Source organism: Peromyscus eremicus, chromosome 8a, assembly GCF_949786415.1.
Source record: "Peromyscus eremicus chromosome 8a, PerEre_H2_v1, whole genome shotgun sequence".
Classification (NCBI taxonomy): domain Eukaryota; kingdom Metazoa; phylum Chordata; class Mammalia; order Rodentia; family Cricetidae; genus Peromyscus; species Peromyscus eremicus.
In genome coordinates this window covers 46,440,048-46,460,016 of record NC_081423.1, presented here as the reverse complement: position 1 = coordinate 46,460,016, position 19,969 = coordinate 46,440,048, and the positions used below count along the sequence as shown (strand labels likewise).

General features: G+C 47.6%; 1 protein-coding gene across 2 annotated transcripts in view; it reads right to left on the bottom strand.

Annotated features, from left to right (window-relative positions):
* Positions 1 to 414: 414 nt before the first annotated feature.
* Pmp22 (peripheral myelin protein 22) overlaps positions 415 to 19,969 on the bottom strand; it is a 32,082-nt gene continuing 12,527 nt past the window's right edge. For both annotated transcript variants that reach the window (XM_059269391.1, XM_059269390.1), the window contains exons 4-5: positions 9,148 to 9,288; positions 415 to 1,722 (exon numbers count right to left, since the gene is read on the bottom strand). In XM_059269391.1, coding sequence (XP_059125374.1) covers positions 1,559 to 1,722; positions 9,148 to 9,288 — 305 coding nt within the window. In that variant the 3' untranslated portion in view covers positions 415 to 1,558. The remainder of the gene's footprint in view (positions 1,723 to 9,147; positions 9,289 to 19,969) is intronic.

The window sequence follows — 19,969 nt, the reverse complement described above, 5'->3', positions numbered from 1 at the left end:
CCTGATGGGATTAGAAGCTCTGCTATTCCCACTTTATTACCACTACTATTCAAAACACCATTCGGATGATAATTCAGAGGCTGATGCTGCTCCTGCCAATCTCCTCTGCATAGAAACACAATTGTGTCGTGCCCGTGTTCCCTATGCATGCCATCACAGAGTGGGACCAAATGAACACTGCAGTTCCTTCCAGGCCACTGACGGCCTGCCCTCTGGCTCCATGCCCCAGCTCTGTACAATTGGCAGATATTGTAGACACTGAAGGCATCACATGTTCCAGCTACCTGTGAGATGGCCATGAGCTCACTCCTGAAGTGCTACACTGCAACCCACACCATTAACTGCACCTCCCCCTCCACTGAAGTTTGTGCCTTGAACCCACACCCAGGACCCACAAAAGGCAGGGAGACACAGTGAGTTACTCTGATGTTTATTTTAATGTATCTTAGTCCACACAGTTGGTATAAAATCAGAAAAAGCAAGCAAAAACAGAAAGGTCTGGAGTCTTAGCATCAGAAGGGCACCGTATATACATCTACAGTTGGTGGCCGATACAAGTCATTGCCAGACAGTCCTTGGAGGCACAGAACACTCTAGACCCAGCAAGCCAGGGAACTCACAATCCCAAGGGTCTAGACACTTGTCCTGATGCTCCGACCGTGAGAAAACTGTGGGAGCGATGGAGGCTTTGAGATTTATTCATTGTAGTAATAACAACAGCCTAGCTAGGTACGAAAGCAGTTATGAACTGTTTATGTCACACACAATTATTCAGGTCTCCATTCTGCCTTATGTCATAAAACTGTTAATTGAGTTTCCAGTGAGTGGTTTAAATGATTAGTAATAACGAGGAATGGTAAATCCATAGCACCATTTCACAGACTCCTTGTCTCTGACTTCTCATTTAAATGCGTGGCCCTGGTACTCTGCCTGCAAGGACAAGGGTTCCAGAGTTACCAGCCATGTTTCTGCGGAGGGCTCTGGTTCAGGGCGTTTCGTCTGTGAGTGCTTAGGGCTCCACACAGCCATTCAGGCAGTGGGCAGTCCTGCTAAATGCACCAGGTCACCCACAGTGTGAAGGCCTTTGGCCATTTGGGGTGTGTCCCCACACTTTGGTTATCCTATGAGGTTGAGTGGGAGGGAGGTATCTGCTTTTAGATGAAAGGGACCATGTGGGAGTTTTTACTTCTGAGCAAAACAAAAGATAAAAACGAAAATAAAAACAAAAAACAAAACAAAGATACTGAGCTTGGTTATAGTGTTAGAATGTAAAGTTCTTTAAGATTCAACACGAGGCTGACAGTCAAACATAAAAAGCAAACAGTCCTATGTACATATATGTAAAAAGTGTTATAAATAGGTTTTATAAACCATAGATATTATATACATCTTCAATTGACAGCAATCCCCACTCAACTGCGTTCTGTTTGGTTGGACTTGCGTTTGGATTTGGGGCTAGCTCTTTTTGGTTTGTGGGGCTTCTTTTTCTGGTTTCCTACCTCCCTCCCCATGTACCCTATGCGCGCTCAGAGCCTTGACGGATGGTGCGTCGGGCGCCTCATTCACGTTTCCGTAGGATCACGTAGATAATGCCACTGAGGAGGGCCAGGGGAAAGGCCACCCAGGCCAGGATGTAGGCGAAGCCATAGGAGTAGCCAGTGTTGACATGCCACTCACTGTGCCTCACTGTGTAGATGGCCGCGGCACTCATCACGCAAAGACCTGGGAGGAGAAAGACAGCAGGTAACTGGGGGTTCACCGTGGGACTGTGGCGCTCTGCCACGTGAACATCCACAGTGCTAGGCAGGGAGAATGTTCCTAAACCTGGCTGGGCCTCCCAGCTCAGAACTGGGAGGAGACAGCTGGAATATACGAGTAAACAATGAACAGCTCCCCACGCCCAACCTTGGCCACACACGCCAAGACCTCTTCGGAGGATCCTCAGTGTACTTCCTGCCTCATTCCTCTCTCTTTCCGTCATCCTCTCCCTAGGCCATGTGAGATGGACAGTGAGGACTCAGACTGCAAGAGAAGCCTGCCTAGCTCTTCCCAGAAGTGGCTGGGTGTGGATATGCTTTGTGAACCTGTGACCCACTCTGCACACGGGCCGTGTTGTGTGTGACCAGAAACCAGTGGAACTGAAGTGATACTGTACCACTGGTGGTGTCATGGAATAAAAGAAAAGGCTTGACTCCCTGCTGACCACAGGGGACCAGGTTCCCTTAGTGATGCTGTCCCGTGGATGTAGTGAGAAGTACCTAGCAGTGATACAGGGCAGACGGAGGGAAAGGGAGAAATAAGGACAGTAATGAGGGAGAGAATCAAAGCTGCATGGAGAGGAGACAGATAGAAAAGATAAAAAAGAGCAGCTAGTTCCATTCCACTTGGTCTGCAGCTCAAAACAGACGAAAGAATATCAGACACACAGGTGCATCAGGCCACCCCAACTCTTTGGTACAGCCACCATGCTCAAGTTCGACCACCTATGCCCACGTGACAGTCGTGTCCCTCCACAGAGAGGGGTCCAATGACATCAGCACCCCAGCCTGGAGCTGGACAAAGCCAGATCTGTTCCCTACTGAAAACAGAGCCTTTGAGAAGCTCTGAAAGACTATTATAAAGGCAGCAGGCTGTGTGGGATTCATGCGGTCCCAGGGCTCCAGTCCCTGGGCCACCTACAGCTAACCTCATTGCTATTTGTGCCGCTGACATGCTGGACAGTTGAACTCTGTTTAAATAAACAGTAGAAGGGGGATGATGTCACACCATCCACCCTGATCAGATTGTCCTTTGGCAACTCAGAGGAGAATATGCCCACTCAGCTTGCCCCCATTGGAAAAGCCAAACAATAGTCTTGGGACCGCCGTGGGATGGGACCTAGGACCTGCCACTACCTACAGAAAGTGCAGAGACAGTAAAGCTGGCTGTGTCATGGGAAACCATAGCCTTGCTGAAGGACAACAGCAGTTTGGATGTCCCGAGACACACCTGATCAGCCTCGACCAGGGTACTCAGTTATCTTGCTCTGTTGCTCCCTGGGCAACCACTTCTTGTTGAGAAATAGCAGGGATAGGGATGTGAATTAATGGTGGTGTGCTTGCTGAGCATGGGCAAGGCCCAGCTCCAGCTCCCCAAGTACAAAACAAAAGGAGAATGCAAGCTAGGCCTTTGCGACACAGGTCTGTAAAGTCTCAGCACTTGGGGAGGCTGAGACAGGGGGAGTTTGAGTTCAAAGCCAGCCTGGGATATGCTGTGAGACCCTGTTCCAAGAAATAAGAAAATCAAGACAGGAAGTGAACAAGGAGGAAAGAAAGGGGGATAGAAAAAGAGAGGGGGATGAAAATAAAGTCAGGAAGGAAGAAGACTCACGTTGACCTGAGCTGCCTATGGCCTAGGCTGATGAGGGCAGGGCCACAAGAAGGGACACACATGACAGAAGAGAGCAAGGTACGGTAGAGAGCCAAAGGAGGAAGAATGATGCTTATCATCTGGACAGGGCTTCCTGAGGCAGCTCCTGGCCACAGGCATGAACGATGCCTCGGTAGCCATGTGAATCTGCTACATCTCCATTCCCTGGCAAAGAGAAAACATCAGTTTCCGTCCCTGACCAAGAGTGACTCACAGCCCAGCTGATGGAGATGTGTCATTCAAGTAAGTGAGGTCCCCAGGAGGGTGCCAAGTTCATCCACAGGCCAAATTAAAGCCATCATGACGACACTGAGCAGTCAAGTCACAGCAGTTTGTACCTGCCTCACAATGGCTGGGTCTGCAACAACCCTCTGCACATGCTCCCTAAAGCTCCCTGAAAGAGAAGGTCTCTACCCTTAAACAGCAGTGACCAAGCAATCCTAACCAAGCAATTCAAACCCAGGGCCAACTGAGAAATTCTTGGTGATTGCTCAACAGCTCCTTTCCTTGGGGTTCCTTCAGCACGTAAGGAGTGCTTACTATCTGCACGTCCTGTCCTAGACAGCGGAAGCACCAGGATAAATGAGACAAGGCTCCGACCTTCAAGGGATGACAATCCAGAAGACAGCCATCCCTTGCAATACTAAATAGGAGAGGAATGTCCCCAAGGCCGAGAGATTAGATGGGCTGAGCTCCATACGGCAAAACACAAGCCTTGAGGGCGACGGCAGGTCAACTGGGTCCCAGGGATATGTAAGAGGTGGCCAGGCGAAGAGGAGCAGGACAGAAACTCCAGGAAGAGGAGCAAGGTCAAAGGCTAAGATGGAGAGAAAGCATTGAAAATTACCAGCAGGAGGTGACAACAGTCTCACAGGACAGGAGGCTGGACCTCATCCAGGGAAAGGGGACTGTAAAGGGGAAGCCCTGTAGAGATCTCCAGCACAGCAGGAACATAAGCAGACTCAGGTCCTGGGAAGCCCCACCCCCACCTCCAGGCCAGATGAGATGGCAAAGGTCTAAATTCCCAGCACTCAGGGGCTGGTACAGAAGGATCTCAAGGGTCAGCCTGAGCTACATCATGTCTCAAAACTAAAAAAAAGGGCAGGAGAGATGGCTCAGCGGTTAAGAGCATTTGCTCTTTCAGAGGACCTGGGTTCGATTCCCAGAACCCACATGATGGTTCACAATGATCTTTACCTCCAGGTCCAGAGGGGACTCAATGTCTTCCTCGGGCCTCTATGATCATGACATACAAGTAGGGCGAAGATACACGTGCAGGCAACAACATCCATACAATAAAATAATAATAACGAAAAGTTTTAATGTAAAACCCAAAAAGGCAAAAGAGAGATCACTCTAGCAGCAGAGTGGAAATGGGATTTAGGGGTGGGTGTGGGGCAGGAGGTGAGGAGGTGCAGGGGCCAGGTTTGTGCACCATGCAGTGGTGTCAGTGAGGACAGAGAAAAGAACTGCCACAGCACCCATGGAGGATGCCACACCACAGAAGTAGCACTGGACGGGGAAGAAGAGGAAGAAGGATGGAACAGGGCCGTCCATTGTGCATGCACCCGGGACCCGACACCTCAGCAGCTGAGAGAAGGGAGACGACTTAGCAGTGGGTCTAGTCACCCACAGTCCAGACAGCAGTGGTGACATCCAAGCACTGAAAGACTCCCCAAGACCTGGGAGGCCTGTGCAGAGCATTTCCACTGCAGAGGCAGGGGCGGAAGCCACAGTGAGGCTGGCTAGAGTGTGGACCCCGGAAGCCCACTCAGAATAGCTGAAGGCACAGCCCTGGCTCATCTCCTCACTCCCATCACCATCATTAAATAAAACCAACGGGAAAGATGAGACTCACTGGAGTCCATGGCCTCTGCTGGCTTTCTGTCCCCCTTAATCACAGTAACTGGGACCAGCCTGGCAGAAATGAAGCCACTCCAAAGAGACACTTGAGTCTCTCAGTCTGACTATCAGACTGTTGAAACAACAGACCCCAAAGAAGTTCCCTAGAAATCTCATGCTGAGAGAAGGAATTGGTGCCAGGAGGGAAGAACTTATCTCCCAGAAAGAGATTTCACAGGGTTCTATCAACATGTCAGAACATCTTACAAGATGAGTCTGAAACCCAGATAATGATGGGTGAGTGGTGGGTGGGGCCACACCTTGACTGGGGTTGCTTAGGTGTGCGCATTCATGGCCCTCTATTTGAACTTTGGATGCTACTTCAGGACCCAAAGACGGACTTAGGAGAAAGCAGCTTTTGATCTCTTTGTCCCTCTTCCCAATGTGGCCACACTGAGTAAGTCTCCTTTTTCTGCTTTCCACTTTCAATGTGGTCCTTTTGAAATTGGCTTCTTGAGCAAAGGTGGCTGGGCCGGACATGGGACACAAGTCGTGGTCCCCAAGTTTGACTAAGGTACCTAGATATTTTAGTTGATTTGTATTCTATCTCAGGGACACAATTGCCTAGGAAGCCAGTGGGGGTTGATGGTCTTCCATGTGCCTGCCTGGGGCGAGTTAGCTGCTGGACATTAACACACACACACGACTCTACAGATTCTAACTTGGTGTCTGTGTGGTTTTCTTCATGTTCTCCCACCTAGTAAGCCTGATCCAACACAGCAAAAGATAACAAACGTGTAGGAACAGTGGTACCCAGAAAACGGAAAATTTGGAAGCTGGACCGGGACATTCTCCTCTAACAGGTTTAGAAGAATGCACAGCTCATGAGCAGGGCTTGCTATTAGTGAGAAGGTCCTGGAGAACCTCACAGCAAGATCAGGGTGCTTTAACGGCTGCACAAAGTCCCCAGGGAGAGAGCCCACACGGAGATACTGCACAAGGCTCTCCAGGGTAAAGACATCTTGCCTGGATGCAAACAAGCCACTGAGGAGGGCCTTTCTTGTTATCCTCAAGGAAACGCCAAGCCAAGAAGTGTGTGATCAAGACATGGAGTTCACACAAAGACTTCAGCCATGAAGCAGCAAAGCCAGAAATCTGCTGTGTCTATGGGGGGGGGGGGGAGCTAGCCAGCCAACTCCTCAGCAGTCAGACTTCTGTCTTTCCCCTAAGCTCCAGCTCACAAGTATGATCCATACAGACCACAGCAGGCCCTTCAAAAGGAAGCTGTAAGGCCTGTAGACACAGCTCATCAGTTTAGAGCACTTGCTACTCTTGCGGAGGATCCCGGTTCAATTCCCAGCACAGACATGGTGGCTCACAACCATCTGTAACTCCAGTTTCAGAGGATCTGATGGCCTCTTCTGACCTCCTCAGCACTAGGCACACACATGGTGTGCATACATGCATGCTGGGAAAACATTCATACACATGTAAAATAAATAAATCTTTAGAATTAAAAAAAAAAGTCTAAAAAGTAAAAGCAAATTTTAAAGAAGAAAGCATCATGATACCCCAACCTGTAACAGTACCTTATGAAACGCAATCAATTCTCTATTAACTTCCATTTAATGCACACTTCAGTGCTCTGCAGACCTGGCATTCACGGAAACGTAGCTGCCCACCATGGTAGCCACATGAAGGTTTCATACGCCCTGACCACGAGGCTACTTTCTCCTCCTTTCTTCCATCTGCCTCCCCATGCACCTCCTCCCTGTCTTCCCTTCCCCAGCTGCTTTAGTTTGTCTGACTTCTTCCTTGATGCTGAACTGCCAACTCTCAAGTACGCACTAATTCTCACCTCCGGCCACACCATCCTCATCTTCTCTCCAGGGCCTATCTTCCTCATAAACACCACCCGGGGGAAAGCTCACAAACTCGACTTAGAACTGCCACCCTCTGAAAGAATCGGGAGGTCTCTGGGTAAAGCCCCAGTTCTTGGGTTTCCAATTTGAGTAGAAAGACCTGCCAGCAGTTTCAAATGAACATTCTGGAGACCCGAGATTCCTACGAGAGCGCCCTTCAGATCGTCTGGACTAGAGGTGACAACCAGGTACAGAATGTTCTTAGGAAATCACAGCCACGGTTTCACTTCAACATTTCTAACTCTCCAGAACTTCTTACCTAAATAAGGGCCGCTCAGCTGACTGAAAACGAGTCTTGTGAGAGATGAGCAGCTAGATTTGAAGGGCCTAAGGAAAAGCAAAACTCACGTGTTTTCAAAGCCAGGGGCACTTGAGGCAGTGCTCTAGAATGTTCACAATGAGTTCAGAGGAGGAGCAATGGTGTAAAGCAAGTACCACAGCAGACAGACTCTGAACAGTTAGAGCGTCCGTGTGGATGGAACGGCCTTAACCCAGAGGCCACATGGACCACCTCGATCCTTATCTCGGGACTTCACAGCTCTTCTCCTCAGCCTTGTGGCTAAGATCAAGGGTAGTGACTAGACTTTGTGAATTTTCACGAGGTTGGTATTGTAAAAAAGACCCTGGATAACTGAAAGCAGCCATAATTAAGTGGAAACAATACAGATGCAAAGGTTGCTGCCCAGTAACTCGGCTCCACCCAGCTGGTTTTCCACTGAGCAGTTCTGCAGGTGCGGCTACTCATAGCCGACGCTTCAAAACCTACCAATAACAAAAGGTGTGAATCTGAGTTTAGCATCCACTGAAAGTCAGGAGCAGGACTGGGCATGGGGACACATGCCTCTGATCCCAGCCCTTGGGAGACAGACAGACTGGCAGATCTTCTAGAAAAGGTATTAACAGCCAGCCTCAGGCCATGTCTCTCTGTATAAGCAATCCACCAAGGACTTGAGGGTTGTTTCTAATCCCCCAAGGGCTGCTTCTGAGCATGGGTGGTGATACAACTCCAGTGACGTTCTCACAGTAAACGTGGGGACACTACATCTTTGGCTATATAGACAGCCAGGATCGGGAGGGTGTCATGGTACCTAGGCATGTTCTGGGGTTTACTCTCTGCCTCTCACTTCTCTCCAATACCCTCCAGTCTTGGTCAACTGGCGAACATCAGACAGAAGATAGGCGTCAACGAAGCAAGACACTGAGCAGACTCCAGAGACAGAACTGTAAGGTATTTACCTCTGTGACAGACACTTCTGGGCCCTACACCCCATCGCACAGACCACAGGGAGAAGGTGGAAGCCTTTCCTGTGTTTGTGTGTGTCACCAGAGTCTCATATTTGGAAGCATTAGCACAGAATGCTGGTGAAGGCAGCAGAGAACGCAGCAGGAATCCAAGTCCAGGGGAGTGTGTCAGTGTGACGATTTCCACTTATAGGCACAAGACACTTTCCTGAGAACACCCTCACCAGCATTCTGCACAGGGCCAAGGTCTAAACAGGGCCAAGACAGTGTCTTGGGCATCACATCCTTGGCTCAGCGGGCAGCCTCAGCATTTACTTCTAATGATGTGCCCATATTACAGCCTCATTCATGGTGATGGGTCTGGCATGTTTGAAGGCTTTTCTTAAGACCCGAAGACTCTTTCATGTGTGCATCATTCCACAGAGCAGTGGAATGCTCCTAAGTTTAAATATATATGCACATGCTGTGCACACATACACACGCACACGCACACACACACACACACACACACACACACACACACACGCACGCACGCGCGCGCGCACACACACACACACACACACACAAACACACACACACAAACACATGTGATGAGGGCTGGAGAGAGACAGAGAGACAGAGAGAGGAAAAGCTTCAGGATAAACATCCAATAGTCGAATTCAAACATCCACCACTGGCACCATGTCCTTCAAAAGGCCCATATTCCATATGGCCGTCACCGTCCACAACTTACCAGCAAGGATCTGGAAGAATCCAGTGATGTAAAAGCGGCCGCCTTTGGTGAGGGTGAAGAGCTGGCAGAAGAACAGGAACAGAGACAGGACGCTGAAGATGACAGACAGGACCATGGTGGCCTGGACAGACTGCAGCCATTCTAGGAGAAGGAACACTTGGTTAGAAAAGCTGGGAATGGCCAGGGAACACCTGCCATGGGGCATGGGGAGTCAAGGGGGCCCGATTCCTGAGAACCCCCAACCTGGTGGGAACAGTTCATTCTGCACTTTAAAAAGACAATCAGCAAGCCACCTTTTCTTGTTGAACCATGGATATTTCTGGAAAGGGCTGTAGGAAAAGTATGCGTCACTAGACGCCATTCAAAATATACTGAACTGCCTTCCAATGTTTTTGCCAAATGGGCTGCTTAAGGTAGCAGACGATTCAGGACTTGTATAGTCCTAAGTTGTAATTTTCGACTTTCCAATAAAAAGTAAAGCATGAACAGTAAAAACTGTAATTCACACTTGGAGCTTGGCTGGCTGTGTGTAGTATAGTTCTCTGTCACAAGGGGGACAGCAGCAGCAAATGGCAGTGAGAGGCGGCTCCCAGGAGGCCACCCAGCCACCATCACGAGCAGAAACAGTCCATACTGCAGTGCACAGGGTGCTCAGCTGCTGGGCAGCTTGTGTGTTGAATGCACCTTTGACTTACATTAGTTTCTACTTATGTGGTTTTACTGAACCATAAACCCCATGGTAACCAAGGACCATCCATCTGTGTGTATATGCGCTCAACAATGTATATGAGCCATTTCCACTGCTTCCCAGTACTCAAGGGCATCTCCTCATATAGGTTTCTGAAGGGTGTGTTGGAACCTCTCCAACTATATTCCAAAAATAATAGTTCATAACCAATATTCAGTAGGTTAGCATCCCCCACAGAGATCCTAAGAATGACTGTTATAGAGAGAGCAGGAAGAAAGTGCTAAAAATGTTGGGCATGTCAAGTTCTCTGCCATTTCCGTTCTTTTCTTGGTCAATCTTGACCGTAGCCTTCGATCTCAGCACAGAGTTGTTGTCTCAGTTCCGTTAAATCACCAGATAGCATCACAGCTTCTGTGTTTTCCCTGTGGTCAACCTGCCATGCTTCTGGCGAATCGCTAAACTTCCAAATGAAATTCAGGAAAGGGAGGCTATCCCCAGGTCAACATCTGCTGCAAGCTAATCTGACTCCAGAGGAAGTGAAGGAAGAAGCGGGCTGAGCTCCGTGTGACAGGGGGACATGTACAGTGTCCACCAGATGGGTTGTACCATGTCCAGACCCTCCTCTCACCAAAGAAGAGAGCTTAAAAAAAAGGTTTTAGTTTCTCAAGCAGTAACTAGTTGGTGTGCAATAACTTAAACGTGTACATGTCACCCGGTGGCGGCAGACATCTGTAATTCTAACACTGAAAGAAGATCAAGGTGAGTTCAAGACCAGCCTGGGCTACACAGAGGGACCCTGTCACCGAAAGAAGCTTGCACCCATGCCTAGCACAACATCCAAAGCTACGAACTCTGGATGGTTTATAAAAGTTAAGCACCCTGCCGGGCAGTGGTGGTGCATGCCTTTAATCCCAGCACTTGGGAGGCAGAGCCAGGCGGATCTCTGTGAGTTCGAGGCCAGCCTGGGCTACCAAGTGAGTTCCAGGAAAAGGCGCAAAGCTACACAGAGAAACCCTGTCTCGAAAAACCAAAAAAAAAAAAAAAAAAAAGTTAAGCACCCCTTACCTAAAAACCTGCACAAAAGGTGCTCCAAAATATATAAATTTAAAAAGCCAGGATACTGATCCAAGTAGACAATGCCACACCAAGAAATGCTAACTTATGCACAAAATTATCAAACAGACTATATGAAACTGTTTTCAGGCTACCTACATCCTAGTATACAAATTCTACATTTAGACTTGGGTCTCATGGTCAACACTATATATATGCAAACATCAAAGATTTTAAAAGCCTCAATTTTCAGTATTTCTGGTGCAGGACATTTTGGATAAAGGACATGGAACCTGTGATGACTAACTGAATAAGATGGTCCTGTTAGGAGTTCTGAGTAGCTCAGGAGAAATCTTTCAGGTGCAGCCAGTGAACCACTTCCAGAGTTTCCAACAAGTCTTCTGCAGACCCACACTGGCAGCATTATCAGATGGAAGAAACTCGAGCTAAACTAATCTAGCTTGTTTGTACTGAGAGAGATTTCCAGAGATGTTTGATGAGCCCAAGTGTCACCTCCCTATCTGAGAGGCCCTGACTCCAGACTTGCGCTCTGCCACATAGCAATATATGCTGGTGCTTTCTCCAATTTCTTTCTCTGTTAAAGAACAATGAGGGGCCAGGAGCAGCCCCAATTTCAGGTCACACAACCTCCACTTATGTGTATGCCACTAACGTTGGTGTCTTTCCCTTACAGTGTGACTTTTCTGAAAGATCATTCTGCAATAAAGCTGATGTTACCATGGTACATTAAAACACCCTCTAGCTCCATGAGATGAAACAGAAGCCCCGATCTAAGGTCTCAATCTGAAACTAGAGCTATGACCCAACTGTGGCTGGGACATGCCCCCCAGAGTGCGTTGTCCTAAGGGGCAAGGCTGGAGGAGCAGGTGCTACCCTGGGTCTCCCTCTCCAGCTCTAAGATCTTTCACTAAGTGTGAATCACACAGTGTGAATCACCACTAGATCTCACACAGGATAAGACTCGAAAGCTTTATATGTGAAGTTTATACAAGTAAGAAAAGTACTCTGACCTTCATTTATTGACTTTTGAACCCCATTATACACGAGTGGTCTGACCCAAAGTTGGTTCTCAAATCAGAACAGAAGTGAGGGATTCGGGAGATTTATTTAGCGAGCATTTGTTGACCATCTATACTGGCTGTGAGGGTCAGAAGATGAAGGGAGTGGTTTTCAACCATCAGTACAATAGATGAAACACACAGACCCATACAGTAAGACCAACTCTATCCTTGGCCATGAGTTCAGATTACTCACGGACTCCGAGTCAAGTCAGTCCAGCCAATTACCTAAGAGATTCACCGAACAATCAGCAATCTGAAGACAGTTCCAAAAAGAGACCTTAACTAAATGATAATCAAAATAAAAGGTCAATGACAGCACACAAGAAAACAGAATTTGAGCCAAAATATAATAAAGGGGAGCCAAAGAGAAAAGCTTTCTCCTTCCAAGTCTGTAAATCAGAAAGCCAAAAGACAAGGTCAGGGTTATTCCTACAGCAGGCACTGTCTCAGTACAGCAGAGACACAGGAAATGTATATTCCAGCGATAAAAACTATGTTTTCAAACCCATATGGGGCAGTCTCACAGACTGACTGTGTATTAGGTATTGGGGGGAAAACATCTCAGGAAAGCAGGGATGAGCCAAGCATAAAATATAACTCAAGAGTTAAAAATAAAAAACCAGCCTGGGCCAAGGCCAAGGCCACAGCTGAGAGCATAGCGTTTGCCTTGCAAGTGCAATGCACACCGGCCTAGAAAGATAAAACAGAAGCCAAAATCAATCTGCACCTTACCAGAGGATTTAGACAATCCTTTAAAGAAGTGGAAATGAAAGGCAAAAACTTCACCAGCGAGGAACGACACCGAAAATTAACATGTCAGACCCAGGAGCTGCGGCCAAAGCAGCCTCCAGAGGACAATGTCTGCCTCAGACACCTTTACTAGGAAGACACTAAAGAAAAGGGGATTGAGCTATCAACTCAAAAAAGCCGGAAAAACAAGAATGAAACAAATCCAAAATTAATTGAGTTAGTACAGATTAATGAAATTGAAGAAATACGAAAACATGTATTTTTAATAAAATATCTGGTTGGGGGGAAATCGATATGGAATTGAACAACAACAAAAAAGCAACATTTTTTTTTGGACAGAAACACTCAAAGCTGTAAGATTCCAATTTTATCAAAAATATCTTATTCTTGTTAGTATCTCAACTGGAACTTGACAAAATGATTCAAAACTTCACCTAAAAGATGACTGTGCTCGGTTTACTGCGTGCCTGCCCATGCTGCACGCAACCCTGACTTCAGTCCCCAATACTGCTCAAACCAAGCATGGTGGCTCATCCAAAGTTCAAGGTCATCTTTGGCTGCATAGCAAGTTCAAGGCCAGCCTGGTTTACATAATACCCTATCTCAAATTTTTTTCTTCAAAAAAAGAATAGAAGCAAAAAAAAAAGCAGTTAAGAAAAATTTTTGAATCAAGCATAGTAACAACAAATAAAAGAGCAACAACAATATAAAACAAAGGGAAGAAAACCAGAAAAACAAAAATTACCAGACATCAAGCATAGACCTCCAGTGTATGCCTATTACCTTACATGCTATTAGTAATATAACTAATAAAACGTATCTATAATATATAATTAAAATATTTTACATGTAAAGCTTATGAAGTTTTAGCAAGTCAAACCATATGTTCTAGTCACTGAAAGAAAATGTTACAGAGTCGGGCAGAAGGAAGGCTTCTGATGTATAGACACAGATGTATAGACACAAATTTAGTATACATTAAATACAGTCTGCAAGCCATAAGGAGGAAGAGATGTCAGCTGAAGTTAGGTCTCTAGCTCACAGATCCACAAGATTAAGCTGCAGAGGGATCGACACACCCAACGTTAAATTAAAAAGCCACATAGATATGGGATCCACAAATGAAAACCATGAAGCCAGTAAATATAGGAAGACACTTAACCCTACTAGATAACCAGGGGGTGTATGAGAAACTCATGAAGACTGTGATATCAGTTTTTAATCTACCCAACTGTCAAAAAACAAGTGTTTAAAGCTAGCGTCTGGTCTGGTGAGATGGCTCAGTGGGTAAAAGCACTGGAAGAATCTGTAGTGGAAGGGGGAACCAATTCCCCGAAGCCATCCTCTTCCTTCCACATGGGCATCATGTCATGTGAGCACAGACACTAACAACAAACAGAATTTAAAGTTGTCACTTCGCCTGGCTCAACATGACACACTGTTCTCACAGCCCTTCACACCTAGAGATCTGAAAGACTCTATGTACATTTTTCAATGTTGAAGACGTAATGACTCAACAATTTAATATCTGTATCTGGAAGTAAATACTTGAACATATACTCGAAAACACACTTAAAAACTTCATCAGCAAAGAACGGCACTGAAAGTAAACATGCCAGACCCACAGGCTGCGGCCAAAGCAGCCTTCAGAGGACAATGTCTGCCTCGTACGCCTTTACTAGAGAAATACTAAAGAGAAGGGGGTTTAACGGTCAACTCCAGAAGCTGCCAAAACAAGAATGAAATAAATCCAAAATTAACTGAGTTGGTATAAATTAAGGAAATCAACCAGGAAATTCAACCAGGATGCTCACAGTAGTGTCAGTCCTATAAGGAAAAACGAAATAGTATATCTCCCTATAATGTCTTACGTACAGTCCCCTACAATAACACTAGGCTATCTACCTACAACGGACCTGCAACACTTGAAAAATGACAATTAGACAGCAGCACCTTTTTAAGACCTCAAGACAATAAGGAGTAAAATGTGCACACAGCACAGGGCCATTATGTAAACATACCAAACGACAGGACTTGCTACAGAGCACGCCTACAGAAAAAAAAAACAAAAACAAAAACAAAGGTCTGTCGATCTGATGCCCAGGGGACCTCTGGGAACTTCAGTCATAATGAGGAGGAGTTTGGTCAAAAATCTTTTCATTGGATCTGTATCTTCTGACTTACTTTTAATAAGAAGACCTGTATCTTCAGCTGTCTGAAGCTTTCACATCCACAGGCTCAGCCAGACAGGCCAAAGATGCTTTGCAAAGCTTTGCCTGTGGTGTACACGCACAGCCTTCCCTTACCCACACCCCCTGAACAATACAACGCCAACTATTGACACAGGCTTCCCACTGTCCTACTGCTAAGCTGGCCGAGCAAACAGGAGGATGTGCAGAGGTTACGCACAAGTACTAACTACCCTACTGAATGTGAGGAGCTTGAGTTTACGAGGATTGGGGCATCAGGCTGGGAACAAATCCACATTTCCTAAGGAAAGGCAGCTTCACATGTATTATGCAAGCATTTAAACAAGTTTAAAAAAACACAAGGCAAAGAAGATATGGTAGTGTCAATAGTAAGGGCTGGGTTTCCAAACCTTGATCAACTGCAGGATTCCTGGGCATATAGAAGAAAGACCCTCTATTCACCAAGTGCCATCCATCAGGCTAGCTAAGGACAGCAGAGGATAAGCAGAGCCAGGCCTTGGAGAAAGCAGCCTCCATGACAGTCCCAAGGCTGGCCCAGCCAGCTGGCTGCTCAAGAGGAAGCCTGCAATGCCCTAAAGGGATTGTTCAGCTACCCTAACGTTTCTCCCCAGCCAGACTCCTTCTCAGACTTAGAATAGAGGGGTGGCCAGGGCAGAAGGGTGGGTGCTTAAGTCCATGTGAGAACAGGCTCAAGCCATGATGAGCACAGCCAGGCCCTCCCTAGCAGTCATGTGTACGTGCTCTAACTGGAACAGTCCTGAAGTGGCTCTGCTGGCCACCCACTTAACTTGCCACATGCCTCTTGGAGAACTGAATTGCCCTTCTTTAGCTTGGCTTACTATCCCAGATCATAGGGCTGCAATGATTCGGACTGATGTGAGAGCCCTGTTCAAGGAGGGTGCAGAAGTTGATCCAAGTGGCTTTGGGGTTCAATCCCGTTGGAAGGAGGGAGGAGGGAGAGAAATAAGGAGAAATGGGAAGGGAGGAAGGGGCTTTGGGAAAGAAAGCCAACCCCACTCAGACAGTGCTAGCAGCAGAGAAAGAACCTTTTATGCTGTGACTTGAGGCTCCATTCTAGGCGCCTCCATCCAGGTCAGTGCTGTACCAGGGACCAGACTTCACAGAACTGGTGTGACCGGGGCACCAACTAGAACTCCAAAAAGCATCCTGACACAACTTGGACGTCGCTGTGTTTCTCTTCCCCTGCACAGCAGCACTGTAAAGCACCAGCAGACGGGTAGCTGTCTACACAGCAAGCTGACTGCAGTGAGCTGGCAGATCAAGCTTTGGAGGTCACTGGACCTCGGCCGTGACTACTCAGCTGCCTTCTGTAGGACAAAGTCAGGGAGAGCGTAAACCAGTGGGTGCAGCTGACTTAGCCAACAAACGCTTATTTAGTGAATCAGGTGGTGGCTTTACTTTGGTCTCTAAAGCTGGTGTGCCCACTTTTGCTAGAGCAAAGTAAGAGGCTAGTGACGACAGCAGAGAGAAACAGAAGTCAGGGAGAAGGCTATCCACTTGCAACTTGGGTTTCCAGTGACCTGCGAAGGCTGCTATTCCAACGGTGAACAAGCCCCACTGTGGCAATTCTCTGCTCCCCGCTAAATGCAAGCCTGCAATAACGGAGTATATAATCCAAGGAAACCTCTTGCCCTTCTCCAGAGCTCACTTAGTATGGAATGCAGACTGGATACCCGGGGAAACGTCGCTAGAATTCTCGGTGCCAAGTCTAAGCCAATCTCAACCCTGGGTCGCTGAACCGGAATGAAAAAGCCTGCATGCTCTCCACGGGCCTGCTGCTCCAGTGAGACTGCTGCCCGGTGCCAGGGCTACAGACAACTTTCTGTGTCGGGTTGTGGCTGTAGACAGGCCCATCCCCCAGAGCACACAGGGGATGGTGGAGCTGGCTCACCCAAGCTTCCCTTCAAGGTCAGATTCCTGCCCAGAAGCCAGCTGAGCAGAGAAGGAAATACATCTGCCCCCTCGGCTATATTCTTAGCCTAGGGCCTACAGTCTAGATGGTTAAGGGCTCAGAAGACACGAACAGTTCATCTGCCTCCGTCATTACCAGCACTGACCCAGCCTCTCCCTGACCTCTGCTTCTCCCTGGGCAATTTGTGAATGGTTTTCTGATTCAAGAGAGAGAGCTCACAGGAGTCTAGAATGCAGCTGAGTAGATCGGTGACTTGTTTAGCATACTCAATGGTATGGGTCTGGTCTCCAGGGCCACCAAAAACAACCCATAAATAATAAGTAGTTCTGTTGAAAATGTAAGGTAGATAAGATAGAACACGAACTGGAGAGATGGAAGAAAGCCATCAGGGCTGGTCCATCACAAAGGCAGGAGTTAGTGCCTCCCACAGGCACAGTGCTGCACTATTTTCAAAGTCACATGACAGCCCCTAAGAGCAGGACCCCCACCCCCAAATCTCCAACCCACCACCATCACACAAAAATCACCATTTTCCCTTCTTTCTCAGTATGAATGCCATTCCAGAAATAGCTGGATTTCCAAGCAGCCTCCACCCTGAACAATGCGGCCTCTGCTTACCCTTCGCCCACCAGCTTGGTGGCCCCGAGTCCAGTGTGGGTCCTGTCCCGGGGCCTCCCCCTTCCCCCCCCAGCAGTTTGAGACGAGAATGGAGGCTCAAGCTAACTTTGCCCATGACCCCTGCAGCAAGTATATCAAATAGGAAAGCAAGGCAAGGCCCTGGGGCTCAGAGACCATGGAGGCTCACCTCTCCTGAGGCCTTTTCAGCCGATAATTAAGGAGGTGTTTCAGTGGGAGCAACCTGCAGCTGGACATGAGTGAACACCAAGTGCTGGGGTGGGTGGGTGGTTTAGAAAGAACCCTCCCATCCAGGGACTCCAATGACATGATAGCAAGTTGACTGTCACTAATCCAAACACCCAAAATGTTCACAATCTGGAACTTGACGCAGTGGAAAGCTCTTCACCTGACCCAAAGTGATAGGTGCACTGAATATGTAGATGTCTATCTGTGGGCTACGAATATCAGCTGTATATAAATACATTTCAAGTTTAGACTTGAGTCCCTTGCCAAACATGGCTAATGCATATGCAAGTGTTCCGACGTCTAAAAACACCCCAAACCAGAGGCACCTCCAGCTGCAGACCTTTTGGATAAGATGCTCAATTCACACAAGTACTCAGATACCTGTACTCCTAATTAACAGGCTCGTGGAAGATACAAACCAGTTACTCAGTCTAGTTTATGCTCTGACACCCATGCTCTTCTACGCACTGGGTCTTGGATTTGCACAGGGATCCCCATGCACTCACTGGGGTCCCTGAGTTCCTTGAACAGAGGGAGCATTTGGAGGCTTCGTCTGTACCCTGTTAAAAAGCCCGGGAAACAGGAAGAGCTGCAGAAAATGTTTATCCTGAGACTCAATCCACAAGTCGACATTAAAAAGGGGGCGTGGGTTTCATGCTCCAGTACCTTAGCCTTTCTTTCTGACACAACATGTAGTGAATTATTAAAGGCCACAAGAAGTTGTGCTTGTTTAAAAAATAAAAATAAAAAAAGCTTGATAAACTTCTACAGTTTAATAGTTTTCAAAATCATTGACCACGGCAGCCCACTTGAAAACACTGAGTTTGGCCACAGAAACAGACTAGAGAGAGAGGCAGATTCCATTGCAGAGCCTAATCCTTGTGAACTGAGAATGGACAGGGAGTGGAGGGGCTGTCTATGACATCTTTGGGTTTTACGGGATTTCTCCATACAAGGAAAACCAAAGTCCTCCACTCTCCCCCCACCAGATACAAAAAGGTTATCATGGAGATCAGGAGCTAGAAAGAACACAGTCCCCACACTGACCAGGAACAGTATGCCACCCACCCCTTCCTATGCACAAAGCCCTTCTGTGTTCCCTGGGTCCCCTGATATTCTAACTCCCAAGAACAAGCTCAAGGGTTAGTCACCTCCTTGGGTCCACCTACATACCAATTATGCCCTGGATGTCAGAGGACCTGGGACCTGTGCAGTGAGGACTCTGACTGTGTGTCCTTAGCACAGATAACTGTAAAGCCATCAGGGTACCAGTCTGCCCACTTGCTAGAGATGGACCAGTGCTGGATTCCGGTGGTCTCATTGACTTGTTTTTCCACCACAATGCACTGGAGTACCTGAAGAGTCAACAATGCACTTGAAATCAGAGTCAGCAGCGTCCCCCCTGGCACCTTTTGGATTTGGACTCCACCAAAGGTCGAGAAGGGGGAGGGGAGATGATGTGGCATGGAGAGACAGCTCTGATTTTTTTCCCCAGTCAGCTAAGCCAAATCCACGGGTTCACTTCAGAGGCTCTCAATGGCACACTTGCTGCCTACCCAGACCAGCCAGTGGGGACCCTGGGACAATCTCACTAGCTCCAGAGAAGCCACCGGAAGAAGGAGACGAAACGGCAATCCTCCACTATTCCGTCAAACAGAACAAAGACTACTGTCACCCCCATGCTGGTTCAAAGGCCACTGGGAAGATTTCCAGTTCTTGAAGATGAGCAATGGAACACAGTGAGCCCAAGTCTAGAATACCGACACAGGGAAGGCCACCAGGACTGACTGCCCCAGGCGACAGAAGCTGTGGGCTAAACAAGGGAATTTCTCAAGTGTCTTCCTCTCATGGACTTCCTCTCACATCACAAGTTGCCCGTCTCAAGATTCCCTCCTTAGCAGATCCCCATTAACCTCTGTCCCAGGCTCAGCTCAAGACTGTGTTCTTCCTCTGCCCTCTCTTCAGCCTCAGGACCCTGAATATGCCCCTCACAGATTCAGGATGTCCAACTGTAGGGATCCAGTGAGACTGGTCCCTAGGGACTGCTAAATCCAAAAAGAGACTTTGCTCACACTGCTGATGAGCAAATGCAAGCCTGGTTCCTCTCCTCCGATGCCCGTCCTCCTCCATCCCTACTAACTCAGTCCAAGACCCATCTCGTACCTATCTCCTGCCCCCACAAACCTAGACATCATTTCTAATCATGCTTCCACAACCCTACATCTAATGCAGTAGCCACGGT